Genomic DNA, 19128 nt, shown 5'->3' on the forward strand with positions numbered 1-19128 from the left:
CGTTTTCTTGTTTGCTTTAAATGTTAAACGTAAATTTAATTGTAATTATTTAAACATTAAACATTAATCATAATTATATAAGAACACATTTTTCCGAGATATTCGATTTTGTTTTTTGCTTTTTCCATTTCTTATTTTTTTCTTTTTGTTTACAAAAATTGTTTGCATTATGTATAAAAAATGATAATATATAAATGATTATATTCATTATTTATATATAGTAATATATATATATATATTGTATATATAATACACATGTTTAGTTTACAACAAAAGGCAGAGACAACCTAGAGGGTTAGCGGTGTTTTTGGGGCGGGGACTTGAGGGGGGAGGTAGGTAGGAAGAAAATTAAGCTGAGCTCAGTTAAAAAACGCAAAAATTCTAAAAGTTTGTCAACGAAATATAAAATTCTTGATTATTAAGTACTTGGCTAGAGGGCTGAGGGCGTGGCTATGTTTGTTTTTATTTCTCTTTTATTTTAGCAGTGTTGTAGAACGGAAAACTATTTGCGTTTGTTTATGTTTTTAATTTGTATTTTTTTTTCGGTTTTTGCTAAAATGCATTTTGACTTTTTGTATATGTTTGTTTCTTGTCTATGAAGCGAAAGATTAACTGAGTTACATTTTAATGTATTTAATGTTATTTCCTTTTTCATTTAGTTAGCCTGTGCTTTCTTCTTCTTTTATGTTTTTCTTCTTGTCTAGAAAAAAGTATATATAATATTTTTGAAATATTTTTGCTTTTGTTATTCATTTGTTTTGTTTTTGTTTTTGTTTGTAGCTTTTAAGTGAGTCCTCGGCCAGGATCACATCCTTGGTTGTATGCTAGCTTAAATGATGATAAAGTTGTTGTTTTTTTTGTTACTGTTTCTGTTTTGTTTTGTTGTTTGTTGCTTGCTGTTTGCTTTTATTGTTGTTTGCCGCTTCAGTCCTCCAGCTGCAGTTGCTGACCGGGTGATGTTGCCGTTGCCGTTGCAGTTGCCGTTGCAGTTGCCGTTGCAAGTATTTGCAGGGGACAACCGGCGGCAACATCGGCCACAGAACCGGCTGATGTGTCCATAAAGATCGGCTCTGGTTATGTTAGATCCTGTTGTGAATCTATTGAGAATAGCTCCTTATACAGCGCTGGGAATACAACGTTCGGATGTTGTTGCTTAAATTTGCTCAGCGCTTCCATATGCAAAATTGAAATATCGCTTAAAATATACAACAGAAAAAGCAGTTAAAATGGGTTTTTGTCTGGACATATATATATCTGAGATCTAACCGGAAATTGGGTATGTTATTGAGGAGCGTGTCCAGCACGGTTACATCGCCCTTGAGCGGCGCATGATTCGTTTCCAGCTCCTGCCGTATTGCATTCATGCTCAGATTGAAAAGCCTCTGTATTTCCGTATTGCCGCGCACTCCATTACGTTCTGCAGACAGAAGAAATGATTATAGTTTTGTATCTATTCCATAATCATAATATGTATTTAGGTGTCTTACCTGGCCAGAGCAATACTAAGCTCTGATATAGCGCCAGTTCGGTTTCAGTCAGTTTGAGTTCGGCTATCGATTTAGCCGTTTGGAAAATGCGCGACACCAGACGCATCTCTTCCGAATCGGATGTGTAGAATGCCTCCTGTGGCAGCATCACATCGCCATACAGCACAGCATTCTGTGAGAGATCTAGCAATCGGGACATGCGAACAATCGCCAGCTCAAATGAGCCCGTCTTCAGCAACAATATCTAGTTGAAAACATAATGAAATCAATTAAATTTGTATTGTATTTTAATATATATTATATGTTAGCTGTTTACTCACCTGATCATCCTGACTGAGTCGCATAAAGCCCGGTATTAGCTTTGCAAATTCGATAATATTCTGTATCATTTGTGTCAGCTTCTCGGCGCAGTCCAGCCAGAGCTCCTCTTGGCCCAGATTTTTATAATAGAGTATGCGTGATAGATCCTAGTGTTGGAAAACAAAGAGAGAGCTTAGATTATAATCAGCACATAAAAAGAATGTAGTGTGGTTAGTTATTAAAGCTGTTTTTATAATGTTTGCCACAAAATTGGATATTAGAATTGAATTTTGGTTCATGGTAAGGCATTCGTCAATAGACTTTTATAACTTGTAAGTATATATTGAAAGATTTTAAATAGATTAAAACAACAGCTATTCTACAGTTCCATATGAGTATTATTATTGTACAGTTCTTATTTTTAAATATAAGACTCAGAGTTCTGCATTATTTCTTCGTCAATTTTTCGATTGAATTCTCCGCTTTTTAACAGTTTTAAAAATATTTTAATCTCTTATACAGTTTTATTTCAGCTAATCAAAAATAAATTAGCAATTTTAATTATACTTTTGAGATGTTCTAAAGTGTTCCCAACTTCGGTTCCTTTGCAAATTATGTTCAACTTTAGGTGTTAAATTACTAAAGATTTTTAAAATTATTCTTAACTAAGTAGAATTTTCCCGAATTTTTTCAGTTCTTCTTTAGTATTTATGTTATTCTCAGTGCTATCATAATAATAGATTCCAGGCCGTAGTTTTACAACATTTCTCGAGTCAAAGCGACTTTTAGTTATACTCCTAAAATGTATCTCCTGCCTATTTACTGCTCCCATTTTGAGTCTTTGAACACACCTGTGGCTTTCGGAACATGTCATGCACAGATTCCAGTTTGGTATTTGTATTTGCATGCGCCTCCGCCAGAGTTTTGATCAGCACATCATTGATATCGCCGTCCGCTGAAAGTATTTAAAATAATTATAGAACAAATATCTTATAAGATAATTTAAGACATACCATGACTAATAAATTCGGGATCGATCATTGTACTGCGCGGCTCATATGTGGTGCTATCCACATAATCGGCCGATATATCATATTGCATGGTCTGCTGGGGCGTCACCGATGCCGAGTATCCATAGGGACTGCCATAGCCGACCTCATTGTTGGAGTAGCCGCCGCTGTAGCTGTGAAAGAGTTGCAAATAAATGCCATAAATATGGGTTAGGGTATCGCACAGATATTATTATTATGTTGTGAGATACGGCACCTGTTGTAGTTGTTGTGCTGCAGCTGATCGCTGCTAGAGGGCGTCTGTGTGTCGTACACGGAGCTATCCGGGGCCGCATCGCTCTGAGCCCGCATTTGGGCGCGATGGAAACGCACCTCATCCTCAACTTTCTCACGCTGTTTTTTGGACATTCTGCCGAATTTTACAGCTGCAAAAAAAACAAATGTAAATACGAAGAATATTAATGATAGTGGCAAATGTATTTTGAAGATAGTTTTGTATCTTTTGCTTGTGTGGCTGCCTGCATCATACCATCACGACTCATTCCCAGTTTTAGGCACTTTTGCAGTCTACAGTATTGACAGCGATTCCGATTAACCCGATCCACCACACATTGCTTATTGCGGGGACACTGATAGTTCACCACGGAGCTCTGCGATCGCCGGAAGAATCCCTTGCAGCCCTCGCAGGTGATAACGCCGTAATGCACGCCCGATGATTTATCGCCACAGACTTTGCATGGAATTATTTCAATTTGAGCTGCAACAATAAATAAAAAAGGTAATTTTTTAATTAGTGCAATTTTTTAAAAATAATATTTATATTTATTACATAAATAAAGAATTTCAAATGTTACGAAAACAGCTCTTAGTTAGCTAAGAACTAATAGTCATTGTTTTTTAATAAATAGTAAAGTTTGTTTCTAGTCATATAGAATATTTTTATTTATATAAACAAATTTGAATAGCGTTTAAAATGGAAACTGAGTACAAAGGTAATGGCATTAGCTCTGGGGTAAGTTAAGCATATTAAAATTAAGATGGAACTCCGTCAAAACTCCTCCATCAATAGACCACAATTGTAGCCATTGAATATGATGACGGAGTTGTTATTGCCGCCGATTCGAGGACTAGCTGCCAAAACTATGTATCGAATCGATTGGCGGATAAGCTAACTCGCATCACGGATAATATATATTGTTGTCGGAGTGGTTCGGCTTCGCAAACACAGGCTTTGGCCAAGGAAGTGTCTTCCTTAATGAACCACTTGGAGATCGCTATGGGCGAACCAATGCTTGTCTCTGATGCGGCCCTCACATTCCGCAATCACATCTATAGGAATCGCAGTTCAAAAATCACCAGCGTCATTGTGGCTGGTTGGGATAAGCGAAAGGGCGGCCAGGTTTATAGTGTACCCGTTAGTGGACTCTGTATACGCGAACCCTTCTCAGTTGCCGGCTCTGGATCGACCTATATCCAAGGATTTGTCACTTCCCAATATTATCCGGGCATGCCATTAGATGAGACTGTGGCACTTGCTATAGATGCCGTTAAACTTGCGATTGGACACGACTGCAGTTCCGGAGGCGTGGTTCGCATTGGCATTATCGATAGGGAAGGTATAAAGACTGGTATTATCTGCAAACATGAGTCTGACATTAGTCAAGTTACCAACAAAGTGATGTGGAACTTAGAATTTGGACAATGATAGCTCACGATTTTTACATTTTTCCAAATTTTTATGTATTTATACAGATTTAATTAACATTAAGGATCTGTAAAAGATTCCGAATTACTGTTTGAATTATTTATTTTCTTTCTTCTCAGCTCTATAGATTTAAAAATATCGATTTTCTATACCTTTCCAATACTATGTAATATTGTGTAAATATTCCTTTATTAATTCTCCGCATGTTTTATCTTAAACTGAAACTATGGATTTCATATACCAGCTTTGAAACCCTATACTTTATATATATTAAGGGTATCTATAAAAATCTTAACTCTTTTCTTTTTTTTTAAATCTATATTGTATTTTTGAACTATTTTTCTTGGAAAATTTTCAATACACCTATAATATTTCCCATCATCTACAAGTTGCTACCCTAACTAAACACTTCATTATGTACAATATCTCATAACTATATCATAGGAGTAATAAAAGAACAATTGTTAAGTGAATTATCTGCAGAGGCCTATTTGTATTGTTGCTAGTTCCGGTAATACTTTGTTCCGCCTGCTCCCCTACAAAAATGTAGGGCTAACTGTCTGTGCTTAGAGTTATTCAAAGACCATTAAATGTAACCGTTTGGCCTCTTGGCCCCTATGCAAAAGTAATGCAAATTGAAGTTCTCGTGGTAGACAATTTGCTACAATGCGCCATTAGGATTATTACTTGGGTTTTAGTAGGTTGCCCATTGTCGTCGCTTAACAATACGAGATTCGTCTAAGAACTAAGTACTTATTACGCAATAACAACCCGCACACTGAGAAAAATGTATGTGAAAAGAGTTGAATTTGTTTACATTATTTTTTTTAATGTTTTACTTATTGTTTGAAAATAAATACAGAAATCTGAAAAATAAAACTTAGCTGTATTTAATTTATAAATGAGTATATAAAATTGTATATTTTTAAAGTTAATGCTTAAATATTGACAATTAAAGTTATTAATTTATGATGTTTTCTTTTTTTTTTTTTTTAATTTAAAGTTGCTTCACGCCTAACAAGAAATTTCTTCCAGTGCAGCGCGGCATAAAAAGAGTAAGGTACCTTAAGCCACTTGTTTGCCTAGACAATGGGACTGAGAAGCTGCTTCAGCGACAGCTTCAGTTCAACTAAATTGTTGTGTGAGGGTGTGTGTGTGTGTGTGTGTGTGAGCGACAGCTGTTGGGATTCCCTCGCAGCAAGCAACAATCCTTTTCAATGATGATGTAATTTCTGCGCGGCGGCAAACAAAAAGAGAGCACAAGACGCATACATATAACAACAACAACAACACATGCTGATCATCTGCAGCACACACACACACACACATACATGCTTACATGCACTTGCAGCAGAGAAGAACTGGTTCTAGGCAGCGCTTTTGATGTTCAGACTGGGCCACAATTGATTACAAAACTCCCCGCAACCCGCATTCCGCATTCCGCCACCCGCACTCCACTCCTGTTCGCGCTGTCGCTGTCGCTGCTGATGCCGCTGCCGCAACAGCTGAATCCGCATTCATTTGCGCTGCTCTCGAACTGAGCGTACTGTGTAATCCAACGCTTTGCGTTATTTACCCACGAGGATGAAAGATGCGCGCTGAACCGAAAGCAGACAAACACAGACGCAGTCAGCAGCGACAGAGGCAGAGGCAGCGGCAGCGGCAGAGCAGCAGCAGAGCAGCAGCAGAGTAGACAGCCTCCGTTGCAGTTGAAAAATGTGCCAAGTCGCTTTGTTGTTGCTGCTGCTGCATTGGGAGAAATGTGTGACAGTTGATGAGCGTCAGAGCGAATGAGTAAGAGACGTCTGTCTGTGTCTGTGTATGTGTCTGTGCATGTGTCTGTGTGAGTGACTGACTGAATGTTTTTCAAGTGTCAATGAACTTTTCCAACACGGCAGTATCACACACCATAATACAAATCATACAACAAACACACACAAACACACACACACACTCACGCTTATTCTCATTCTTCATTCTCGTGAGTGCGCGATGCGAATGAAAAGACAAAAACATATTGAAAAGAAAGTTCACAGGCGAGCGCTCTTTGTTCTTAAGTGTGTGCTCTTAAACGCATGCGTTGTTACGCTCTCTTACTGCCGCTCTCTCTCTCTCTCTCGCTCTCTCTTAACACACAGCAAATGCAATCGCAGCTGAAGAGCGCACAGTGCAACAGACACTCTACGTGTATAATATTTTTTATTTTTATTTTGAAATGTGTGTCGTCACCAGCGGGCTGACGTCGACTGTCGGCGAGGGGGTGTTGGTTGTTGGGTGGAGGAGGTGTATGATGGGTGGGTGTTTTTAGGTGTCCGTTAACTTTTTCGTACGACTGTTGTTTGAGCATTGCTTAAAGCGCTTTAAACTTGTAACGTTCTCAGACATTACAAAATGCCTGTACAGTAAGCGAGACGTTAACCAAAAATATGAACGACACACAGAAGTAAATACATACAGTTACTCAAAAAAGCGGTTTGACAAAATAAAAATTCACAATTTTGTTTTTTTAGTTAAATAGTTGAATTGAATGTTAATTATTATTCTCTTTTCTAACATTTTCTAAGAACCATAAATACAATTTTTATTTTGACAAAACACTTTCCTAACTAACTGTATGTTGGTAAATCTTTATCTTTATCGGCTTAGCTTTAGCTGTAAATGCGTGTACGTGCGTGCTTTCTAAAGGCCGATAAGAGGAACGACATGTATAGACAAGTACAAGCTGACAACTTTACCGTTATGCAGACGCATCAATATACAAAAGGTTTTTTTTTCATTTATTTCTTGCTGTTTGTATTACTGTAAACTGCTAAAAGCTTCAATAGAACTTCAAAGACTAAAAGATGTTTATGCCATGAAATTCATGTATACAAACAGGCATAAATACATAATTTATGTATGCAATAATGTTGCCAAATATTTGCTTAATAATATAAGCAGCTGTATGAGTTTGAGTATGAGTTTGAATACAAGTACGAGTACTCGTATTCATATTCACATTCGTTATTGCTTTGTAGAACTTTATTTACTAAAGCACAATCAAAAGCAAATAATTGAATGACATACTTTCCAAAAAGTGACAAATATTTGCCAAAAATGTATTTGTCATCGTAAAATAACTGTCTGTGTACGCATGTAGGCACATACACCTATACATATGTACATAAATGTATACATACATAAGTACAGATGTTATAATATGTCAATATACAAAAAAAAAACCAGAATAATCGGATCATTCCCTTAGGAAAACCTGAATTTTAGAGTCTGAATTTTAATTAACAATATTGATATATTTGTTAACTAACTATACAATATTACAATTAGTTTTCATAAAGTCAAACTTCTGTTAGAACAAATTATTTGAAAAAAACTTATACAGAAAAGAAATCATTTAAGTAAAATGAAGTAAAAATTTATTTTTGTTTGTCCTTCAATTAATTTATAAAGCCATAACTGAACAGATTTCACTTCAAATATTTTTTTATAATTGCAATAAGATTTTTGCATTAATTAAAAAATTGACCATTGACTATTTAATTCGATTCAATTCAATTTGCTTATTTTCCATAATGAAATTAACGCATAAGCGACAAATTAAAGAAACAAAAAAAAAAGAAAAATAACGCATACGCACCATATGCGCTGCAAGCAAAACAAGTAATATTTAATTTAACTGCTGTAGTTGCTGGAAGAAAAGCACAAAAATACAAATAAAAAAAAGTGCCGCAAGTGTAAACCGCAATTCGCCAACAAGTTTTCCACAAAACGATTATTTAAACGCTGTGCAAAAATGCACAATAAAATAAAATTCTGAATGGGCCACATAAAATGCACACACACAAGCAAAGAAGAAGAAGAAGAAGAGGAGGAAAGAAAAGGCGAAAATATTTTTGCATATGCAATTTATTTTGCATGCCTGCGGGATTTGTGCCGTTTCTGCTTCTTCTTCGCCTGCTTTTCTTGCCGTTTCCCGCTGGGTGCAGCAATAACCAGAAGTCAAAATTAATATGTTCTTTTTTATTGCAAGTGCAGGCACAAAAAAAGAGAAAAAAATAAAAACAAAATATACAACGAAAATTAATATGCAGCGACATGTGCGAAAAAAAAGTGCGCATGCAAAAGAGATTTAAAAAAAAAAATAAGTCAATAAAAAACAAATCTAGAGAGCTGCATTTGGTTTGAACTTTTCGACTGCAACGAGAGCGCCATCAAATAAAATAATAATAACAATAACAAAAAAAAAACAAGCTCACAAAAAGCTACATAATATCAGTCAGCTTTAAAGCTAGCGAGACAGACCATAAAGCAGAGACAGCGGCAGAGGCAGAGGCAGAGGCAGCGGCAGCGGCAGAGAGGGCTAGCGTCAAATGAAGTCGCAGTCGGGCAGTTGTTTGTTGTTGCTGTTGTTGTTGTTATTGCTGTATTTGCTATTGCCAGCTATTGCACAAGTTGTCACGAAGCAAATACACGTTCGGGCCATGGCACGAGCGCAACACATTCGCATTCGCATTCGCAAAAGCAGCTTCGTAAGTGGGTCAGCGAGCTGTGGGGTCAATGCACCGCCTGCCTGACAGCCTGAACTGCTGCTGCTGCTGTTGTGAGAGCGAGAGCGAGAGCGTGAGCTCATAATAATAATAAAACAGCGCCAACTCACAACTTTAAAAGCAAACACACACACAGACACACTTATACAAACAGGCAGGCAAACAGACAGACAGACAGCTTTTGTAGCTGCTCTTTGCTTTAACTATAAAAGCGCGCGCTCTTTGCTTGTCAAAGAGAGAGCGAATAAGCGAGCGCGTTAGGCTTAAGCTTGCCCACGCTCTCTCTTTAATGCACGTGCGTGTGTGTGTGTGCGTGTGTGTGCTTGGTTCTTTGCGCCCAAGTTAACGTGCACACCAGAGAGCTGCATTGGGTATGTTCGAGTATGATCGAACATGTGTGCAGAAAATTCAACCAAATCAACTCAACCACTCGGGCGCAGCGTGTTCGATCAGGTTCCGCGCCTCTCTGTTTACGATCTAGTATCGAGCGTGATTGTTTGTTTACGAACTACTCAACCGGATTGAGGTTCGTTTGTGACGAAACCCAAAGCCACGTTTTGGTTTGGGTATGCTTCGAACTTGGGTAGGTATGGGTATGGGTGTGAAAACATGTGTCGGTTTTGGGTATCTAAATGGGTATGGGTATGGGTATGCGAATGAGTGTCGGCGTTTGGGTATGCAATCAGGTATGGGTATGGGTATGGGTATGGGTATCGGTTTATGGGTATCTAAATGGGTAAAATGTGTATGTGAAATAGTATGTATTGTACAGGTCTAAGAAAAGATAAAATTTTACTTTTGCTTGAATAAGTATAACTTTTAGGATTAGGTAAATAAAATTAACAAGTATAGTTTCGTCAATAATTTTAAATAAACCTTAAAATTAACTTCTAGAAATAAGTTAATAATAATTAATTTCCTTCGTTTAATTTACTTAAAAAATGGAGTCAGTAAAATACTTTAAGCATAAGTTCATTTTAAAAAAGCAAAAATAATATATATTAATAATAACACGTTTTTTTTTTTATTATTTTCAAAATAAAGCAATTCATATATTTTCAATTATTATTTCTTTGTCATAAATTTATTTTGCCATTCAATAATAATTTTAATACCAACTTACTAACAAGAGTACAAAAAAAAAACATACGCGTATGTATTCGCTTGCAAGCCTGCATAACCAAACGCAGGCAACCATGCGCACGGCCATACTCATACCCATACCCATACCCATTTAGATACCCAAAACCAATACCCATGCTCACACCCATACCCATACCTGATTGCATACCCAAAAGCCGACACTCATTCGCATACCCATACCCATACCCATTTAGATACCCAAAACCGCTACCCTTGCTCATACCCATACCCAAACCTGATCGTTTGAACAAAATGAGTAAGCATCAAATCAAGTCAGCCTGCCGGTTCGGTCAATGCTCGTGGTTGAACAAAAACAAACAAACACAAACGGTCATGAACACAAACTGGCAATGTGTTCGAACTGAGCGAACGAACCGAGCGCTCAGTTCGAACGGTCCGCTCCTGTCGCTTAACCAAAGCAAAAAAATCATAACGGGTTCGAGTCAATGTTTGAGTATGATCGAACATTTCATACCCGTTGCAGTTCTCTGGTGCACACGTTAAAATAAAAACTCGTTTCATAGCAGCTTTCACAAGTGAAAAGGGAAGGGTGTAGGTAAGCCGGCTGACGAAAAGAAATACATATAAAAATGCCGTTAGAGAGCGACAGAGGCAGAGGCAGCGACAGTGGCAGCGACAGCGGCAGCGGCAGCGGTATTAGCATGTTGTTGGCATGGCTACGTAATGTTGGCGCTTTCTTTTTGCTCACACACGCATTTGCATATGCTTTTGTGTGTGTTTGATGAAGACGCCGTTAGAATTAGCAAAGAGCATCAAATTCATTCACGTTTCCCTCTGCCCGCTGTCCGCATGCTCATTCTTAATACAGTAATAATAATCAGCAGAATCATTATAATAATATAATTTTAATTTACGCGCAGTTATGCCAAAGTCACAGGCCTAACCGTGCTTTGCAGTCAATGGCCTTTTTTTCTTTCTCTGCTTCTTTTTTATTCTTTCTTTACTTTTTTTTTTGGCAGTTGATGACCAACGCAGGCATTTTTGTGTAATGTTTACATTTCGCACCAGAATTCTGCTGCCTTCTTTATCTGCCCTTCCCTCTCTATCTCTCTCGCTGTCCCGCTTACTCACTGTGTGCGTGCTGCCTGCTACGTGCTATTGGCTTTCTGCTTTTGTTGCCAACAAAGATCTGGCTCATACGAAACAACAACACAAATATGTATGTTCTTTTTGGCCAAAAGTTGATTGACCCACGAAATTTCACAGCCAAATGAAAACGAAGCAAGAACACAAGTTTCACACAAATGATGTAATAACAGTTTTTGTAATAAGCCAAGTTAAGTATTAATTATTATACTGTTTTGTTTCTACTAGCTTGATTAGCTGCATTTTCGTATGCATAATTTAAGTTATCTTTACTTTTAAGATGAGTGTACACATGACGTATGCGTTATATATTGTTCTCCAACGAAAAATCACGTATCCGCCACACGTGACAGTGAAAACTGAGCAACTGATGCGAATGTGTTACTGTATGTGTGTGTGTGTTTGAGTTAAGATACATTTTCGTCACATGATTCATATGTATGAAATTTCTCTGTACAAATTGCATGCATACAAATCGAACTTTTAACTTCTTTCTTCGTTTTGTCCAGGCTTTAAATGGCATGTGGAGGAGTATAATAAATATTCATTAAATTGTGAATAATAAACAGTTAACAAACAGAAAGTTGAAGCCACTTTCTTTGTATACATTAAATGCCTTTCATCAAAGCATTTCAATTTGCCAATTCATATGCTTCCTGCTTCTTTATCATGTTGACTTTAGTGCTGTTTCATTGAATTTATATCTTTTATGTATCATTAAAATTTTGTTTAAGCTGCATAATATGCTTGTTAATAGCTTCACATATCCTCCATGGTCACTTGAATTTTGTTGATACTGTGATTTAAGTGGGCATGGATAAAGCAAGATTTCTTATATCGATTTCATATTTGCTTGAATTTATAATATTTATAAAATAATATATATTAAAGCTAACTTTATTTTTTGTTTTCTTGGAGATCCAAATTTTTGTTTATCATTTTAAGAATTTATCTCTTCAATAAACGTTATGCTTGTCCTTAAGCTAATTCCTAGAGTTTTCTTTTAATTTCTTTTTATTTCATTCTTTTAATTTAATTTACTTATTTTTTTTTTGTACAGTTTTTCTGTCCTCCTTGTTCATTTTAATAATGTATTCGTCATCTCTTGACGTCTTGTAGACCTTGTCAGCTTTTACTTAAACATCCTAATGTTTTATATTTAAATTCAGTAAATTTAATACTTTTTTTTCGCTTTTCTAATTTTATTGCTTTTCTGTTAATATACGCATATTATTTCAAGCAAAATATTTTTTAAAATATTGTAATTTTTGGAAAGCTATAAATTATATAAATTTTCTCAAAATGGAAATTCTTTAGAATTATTGTGCAGTGTGCAAATGACATCATAGAAGTACGTAAAATATTTGAGTACATATTACAAAAGACCTCTGAAAAACCCTATAGCTATTGCTATTCTAATGCAAAGCAACTAAACAAAGCCGCAAAACAATGAAACAGAGCATAAGTACAAAGTGCATTTGAGTGTGTGTATGTGTGTGTGTGTGTGTGTGCGTGTGTGTCGTGGAGGCATGTTTCCACCCCATAAAAAGTAGGCCCATGCATTATTTATGCACGGCTTCAAATGCAACAGCGTCGACATAAATGAAACTCAACTCAAAAATACAAAAAAAAACAACGAAATAAAAAAAAAATACCTTGACAACCTCAAAAGCCACACACAAAGCCACGTAAGTTGACTCTTTTAGCATTACATTTGCGCAACTTGCAACAGCAGCTGACAACAACAGATAACAACGACAACAAGATTTACACTTAAATAGCCAATTATTTATGGTATTTAAGTGCTGTTGTTGTTGTTGTTGTTGTTATTGTTGCTAGAACCGAAAAACGCAGCAACAACAATTCGTTTTTCAAGTTGAACACGAACTTTGGCCAAAAGCAACTAAAGCCAAGTAACTGACTAACTAACAAAGTTGTCTTGTTGTTTGATATTTGTTGTTGCTGCTTTTGTTTTGCGAAAAGCGCGAAAAATTCTGAAAAGAAGAAAATGCAACATGCAGTGGAAAAACTGGTTTTAGCGAGCCAGCGCCTAATTGATAGTTTTGCACCGACACAGAACAAATGAAGGAACAACGCGGCGTATGCGCAATTTTTCTGTATTTTTTTTTCTCTTCTCTGTTTTTTTATAACAATGAATGCCACAACTAGCGGCAGCATCAATTGTTGTTGCTGCCCGCTGCTGCAACAGTAACAAAACACGAAAAATTCTGCTGTCATCCGCCCCGTTGGCTGTGCACAAAAAATAGAAGAGAAGAAGAAACAAAATACAAATACAAATAGAAAAAAAAAAAGTCGTTGACGTTGCATGCAAATTGTAATCACAAAAATCGAGTCGCAGAGACCGAAAACTATATACACTGTATATAGAAACTATTTACTACAGATATGTATATATATATATGTCTATGTAAATATATATATATGTACAGTAGTAGCCGCTAACAACAACAACAACAACAGCAACAACATGAACAACAACCGCAGCAGCAGCAGAGTCTATAAAACACACAAAACTAAAAGGCATTCATTTTGTTTTTTTTCCAACTTTGCTGTTGTTGTTGCTGTTGTTGTTGCTGCTGTTGTTGTTGACGTTGTTGCCATCGCTTCCATCATGCAACTGTGCGCACTAATATCCGTCCTTGGCTCGTCTGTTCAACTTTGTCCCAGTTTTTCGCATTTGTTGGCGGCGCTCGTTCGCCTCTAACTTGTCGGCGAGTTGCATTTTTGTGTGTGCAGCGCATACAACAACAAAATACACACACACACACAAACTACACACACACATACATACTTTACACTTACAGCTTTAACAAATATATTCGTCTATTCATTTGGCGCGACTCGCATTTCCCAGTGGGACTTGCTGAAATGTACACGAGTATTTATGCTGCGGCTCACAGCTCGTATACTTAATCAAGGGGGAGTTCAAACTGAGCCTAAACTAACAACATATCCCTTTTGATTGTATGATAATAGTTAGCTAGCTATTAGCTTTAAAATTGACAGGCATGAAAATGTACTTCTCTAGGGAGTACATTTGTCATGCATGCACTTTACATGCAGTATTTTAAATGAAATTAAAAGTTTCAAAAGATAAAGTATTGACAATTAAAAAGGTTTTTCTCTTTGGTATACATTTTAGTTAATGAAAACTAAACGCTCTCTCTCATGCCCTGACTTTATATTCCGGAAAATGTATGATGATTGATGAGGAAATGCATTACCATATAGTTCACTTGTCAGCACAAGCCTTATCATGATAGCTCACATTCTTCTTGCATTTCTTAGTTAGGTGTGCATGTAAGAACTTGTTTAAGCATGTCCATGCCTGCAGTAACATGCATAAACAAGTTTAAGAACAACTTCTGTGCATTTTCAGCAGTTCCCACTGGGTATTTGTTGTTCGTAGCTGCATTGTGGGGCACATGCAATCTTTTATTTGCTGTCCATACACACACACACACACACACACATCTATAGGTATCTCTGTATCTTTATCTGTATGTGTGTGCGTGTGTGTGTGTCAAACTCACGCACATTAAATACTATGCGAGAGTTGCATAGATAAGATACGCAGCAGCAGCTGCTGCTGTGGCGAGTCTGTGGCTGTGGCGGGTTCTGTGTCCCCATCCACCACTCTGTGTTGCACTATACGTATGTTCATATGTATGTATGTATTTGCGGCCCCGTGGGGGCCACTGATGCATTGCATTTTGTCTGGCCAGATAATTGCTAGAATAATATTATTGCCTATGCATATGCATGAATTTCAATTCTGCCTCTTCTTCTTCTTTCTCTTCAATTCACTCGCAATGCATTCATCCAAAATTTGTTGGGTAATTTTGTGCATTTTTTCGACGGGGCCAATGTGTGATAATTAAAAACTTAGTGTTTTTGAAGTTGAAGCTATCGTTAAATATTTTACCTTATGGTTTCTTCTTTGTGTTGCTTTCGTAAACGTTTTGAATGAGAGAACTGCATTAAAAGTGTTGAAGCTCTCTCAGTAGCTAGTTTGGATCTTTGAAGAGAGTTTACTTTTATTCTCTACAGTTTTTAACTATACATTTCTTTTTTGTGTCGCATTCGTAAACATTTCGACTGATTGTTTGTAATACTCTCAAGTTAATGCTGTAATCACTTGACTACTTCAATTCCTTTTTCTTGTCTGTGTAATAGCATTGAAGTTGTGGCCTTATGACACACATTTGTGGTTAGCTTATCTCAAAATACTAAATACTTAATATATATACTTGCACATTTTCCATATAGACTATAGAAATTGACCGAGCAGATAACTGCAATTGACAATCAATAAACAAAGTCTATAACACTCCACAGATTGACGCCAATTCAATGAAAAATTCAATGATATTATCATTTTGATGATGTAGTGTTTCTAATCATTAATCAAAATGTATTAATAGCATTGCGAACAATCTGAATAATCACTGGTGGACTCTATCGTAAAACTTACTAATACTGTCAGATAGCCCTTATAGCTATTGGGTGTAGTTAACCAAATATACAAAAGAAAATAGAAACTATGTCTACGGCTTATCTTGACGACAAGTGCTACAAAGCATTAGAAACATATTTCAATAGGTTCAATGACCTTTACACTTAGAAACCGAACAGTTCTTAAAGGGTATGACGGAGCTTTATAAACTTTACTAAATTTTTGTGAATTTAAATAATACATAATTTATAATTATGGTACTATTCTGCTGCTAAAATATTTATAATTATAAAATAGTTTTGCTATTCTTTTACAATTATTCTACAGCTATTTTAATAATAGGGTATACAAAATGGTATATGGTTTAAAATGTTGCCTTTTATTGTAATGCTTCGCCGCAAACTTAATGAAAAATTTCCATATTTATCGTACAAAAAAAAAAGAATAAAAACTAATGTGGTTTCTACATTGTTTCTGGGACAAAAGCGAATGAACTTCCCGAAAACAACAACAAAAAAACACGAAAATTGCTCTATTTGTTTGCAAACAAGTCAAAAGTTTTGAAAATATTTGCATGTGCCATATATCAATTGGAATTTCCATAACCCCCCCAAAAATTAAATGAAGAAATTCCTCTTTTTTTTGAGTCTGAGTGGTAGTTAGAGAATTGGGGAAAGGAAGAAGAAGAGGCAGCTGCCCAGTATTCCCAGTGGCAAGAGGAACACATTACAAACAGCTGTCGGAGTAATGGAAATATTCCCACTTTTATAAGTGTTTTTGTGTGTGTATTGGGAGTCCAGTAATTGATTCCCCACTCTTCTCTCCTTCTTCACTCCAATATTTGGTTATATATTTGAGACATTTGTTAAAACATGCATATGGCGTGTAAATAAAAATCAAATTAGCTGCTTTATGGCCAACAAATGATGCCAAAAAGGGCAAACAGCTAAATTCAAGTGGCTTCTAGACTTTTGCGCTTTAAAAGCGCAACAACAATACAAAAGCGCAAATGGAAATTCACGCAACCATTGTGAAATGACGAACACAAACAAAGGCTCACATACAGTGCGGCAAATTTATAATTATTCAAAATAATTAATTATATAATAGTTATTTTCATTATATGATTTTTTAATTATTTTTTAAATTGTTTAACATTATAAATATTTTTATAATTAATTTGTAGCACTTGTTTCAATTAAATTTCTAGTTTTAATTAGTTTGTTCCAGTGTATCTATGACAGAGGCAAGCAAACTAATAACAAAACTAACACTACTCTCACGCTCTCTCACTCTCAGCAGCGCTCACTTGCTCTCCATAAATTTATGCGTAAATAATAATATAAGTTGAGCTTCTGCTAGCGGCGACAGCGACAGCGACGCTGACGCTGACGAAGGCGTTGGAGTCGTCAAGCCATAGAAAGCATCGCATTGTTTGTGTGTGTGTGAAAGCGAATTCGATTGCTGCCCGCTGCCACCCCTTCCACCTTTCACTGCTGCCTTTGGCACTCGCATGTTGTAATATGCGTCGCGATGACGTCGACGCGTCAACGCTCCCGCATAACAGCGACATACGCACACACACGCACACGCACGCACGCACGCACGCACGCACGCACTCACGCACAAACTGAACGAAAGAAGAGAGAGAGAGACAGCGGCAGAGAGAGCGCGTGTGGGAGAGAGCGAGGGTCTGTGCTTTCTTGTCGCTGTGTGAGTACGTATGGATCTGTTCGGGTGAATGACCGCCGAAAATTAAATTTTTTGTCGATTTTAGACTTTTACTATGTTGACGCTGCTGATGATTGTGTTGTATTGTATTGTGCTTTGCCTGCTTGCCGTTTGACGAAGCACACACACACACACACATTGTGTATAAAGAGAACTAGATAGATAGAGAGAGAAAGAAAGAGATACAACAACAATGCGCTGCCTTTTAGTTTTTGTGAGCGTGCGTTCGCACTATCGCATGTAGTTTTTATGGCTACGTTGAAGGGAAGGGGGGTAGCTGGGTGGGTGGTGGCTGGCTAGGGAACGACCTGCAAGCTATTTACGAGTGTGTGTGTGTGTGTGTGCCTAGACTACACAATCATCAGCAACAACAACAACAAGAGCAAACGCAACGCAAGCATTTCACTCAGCAACAACAACGTTGAACGACAACTTTTTTTTTTTTTTTGGTGTTTCTCTTTGAATTTTTGACGGTTTTCGCTTGCACTGTGCCGCAAGGGCCTGCCCCCGCCACAGAGGGGCAGGGGCTGGGAATACGGAAGGGGCGGTGCAGGGGTGTAAGCATACGATCGCCAGCCACTTTCGACAACGAATCTTTAGCTTCTTTAGTTGTTTTGCTTTTTGTTATAGTTGCTGTTGTTGCTGCTTTTTTTTTGGCCGCTTTCTTTCACTTTGTACCGTACTATCTGTTTGCTGTTTCTGTTTCACATTTTATTGTCGTCACTTTTTTTTCCATTTTGTATTTTTATGAAGTACCGAGTGCCAAAAGCCGTGCGACAAATGGCGAAGATAGAGGGGTAGAGAGAGGAGAGAAGAGCAGCGAGTCGGCAGAGTTGCCTGTTGCCTTTTTGGCAAAACACAAGACAACTCAAAGTGAAAATTTCAATAAAGAAAATAAAACAACAGTTGCCATCACTTTTGTTGTCGTTGTCGTTGTGGTTGTTGTTGTTGTGGTTGCTGCTGCTGTCGCGGAAGTCATAAAAGCAAATTGCATGCATATTTTGTTGAGTTTTGCTGGCGCTTTAGGGCCTCCCTCCATTTTTCCCCTCTCTATAACCATCCCTAGGAAACCCTACCTCTCTCCCTTCCTCCCTTTCTGCCTCCTTTCCTCACCCCCTGCTGCTGACAAAGTTGTATCCACACGCAACGCACGCAGCAGTCTAAAAACAGTTTTAGTTGCCGCTATTTGATGGCTTTTAATTGTTCGACTTTTGGGGAAAAACAAAGTGAAAACAAGTCACAAAGGGAAATATAAAATGCTACTATTTCTTATTAACGAAGTGTAAACACTCTAACAAAACGTGACTTTTATGGGCCCTACAATAATAAATAAAACATAAAAATCGCTACGCTAGAGATTGTATAACAAAAAAAATGATGAATTCGGATAAAATTTAGTTAGTAAATCAAGTTTTCATGATCCAAAAAAAGTTATTAACATAACCTCCAAATTCCAAAAATTGTCATATGAAAAATGTTTTTTTTTATTCCTTTTTGTTAAGATCTTATAAGATGCATCTATAAAATTGGAAAGTATAACTCAATTTATTTCAGTTTCAATTTTGATTAATAAATTCGATAACGCTATAATGAAAAATATAATAGTTCGACCATTAAACAT

At 36.9% G+C, this 19128-nt stretch overlaps 2 protein-coding genes across 3 annotated transcripts in view; one reads left to right on the plus strand and one right to left on the minus strand.

Moving 5' to 3' along the window:
• Window positions 1-589: 589 nt before the first annotated feature.
• Window positions 590-19128, minus strand: part of LOC117784260 (probable nuclear hormone receptor HR3) — a 39774-nt gene continuing 21235 nt past the window's right edge. For both annotated transcript variants that reach the window (XM_034621949.1, XM_034621948.1), the window contains exons 2-9: window positions 3327-3554; window positions 3054-3222; window positions 2801-2970; window positions 2639-2742; window positions 1808-1954; window positions 1488-1731; window positions 1267-1417; window positions 590-1195 (exon numbers count right to left, since the gene is read on the minus strand). In XM_034621949.1, the coding sequence (XP_034477840.1) occupies window positions 1075-1195; window positions 1267-1417; window positions 1488-1731; window positions 1808-1954; window positions 2639-2742; window positions 2801-2970; window positions 3054-3222; window positions 3327-3554 (1334 nt within the window). In that variant the 3' untranslated portion in view covers window positions 590-1074. The remainder of the gene's footprint in view (window positions 1196-1266; window positions 1418-1487; window positions 1732-1807; window positions 1955-2638; window positions 2743-2800; window positions 2971-3053; window positions 3223-3326; window positions 3555-19128) is intronic.
• On the plus strand, window positions 3720-4598 carry LOC117784261 (proteasome subunit beta type-6-like). The gene is made up of 2 exons (XM_034621950.1): window positions 3720-3809; window positions 3867-4598. The coding sequence occupies exons 1-2, from the start codon at window positions 3771-3773 to the stop codon at window positions 4500-4502; spliced, it is 675 nt and encodes a 224-aa protein (XP_034477841.1). The 5' UTR covers window positions 3720-3770; the 3' UTR covers window positions 4503-4598.

This window comes from Drosophila innubila, assembly GCF_004354385.1.
Source record: "Drosophila innubila isolate TH190305 chromosome 2R unlocalized genomic scaffold, UK_Dinn_1.0 1_C_2R, whole genome shotgun sequence".
NCBI lineage: Eukaryota > Metazoa > Arthropoda > Insecta > Diptera > Drosophilidae > Drosophila > Drosophila innubila.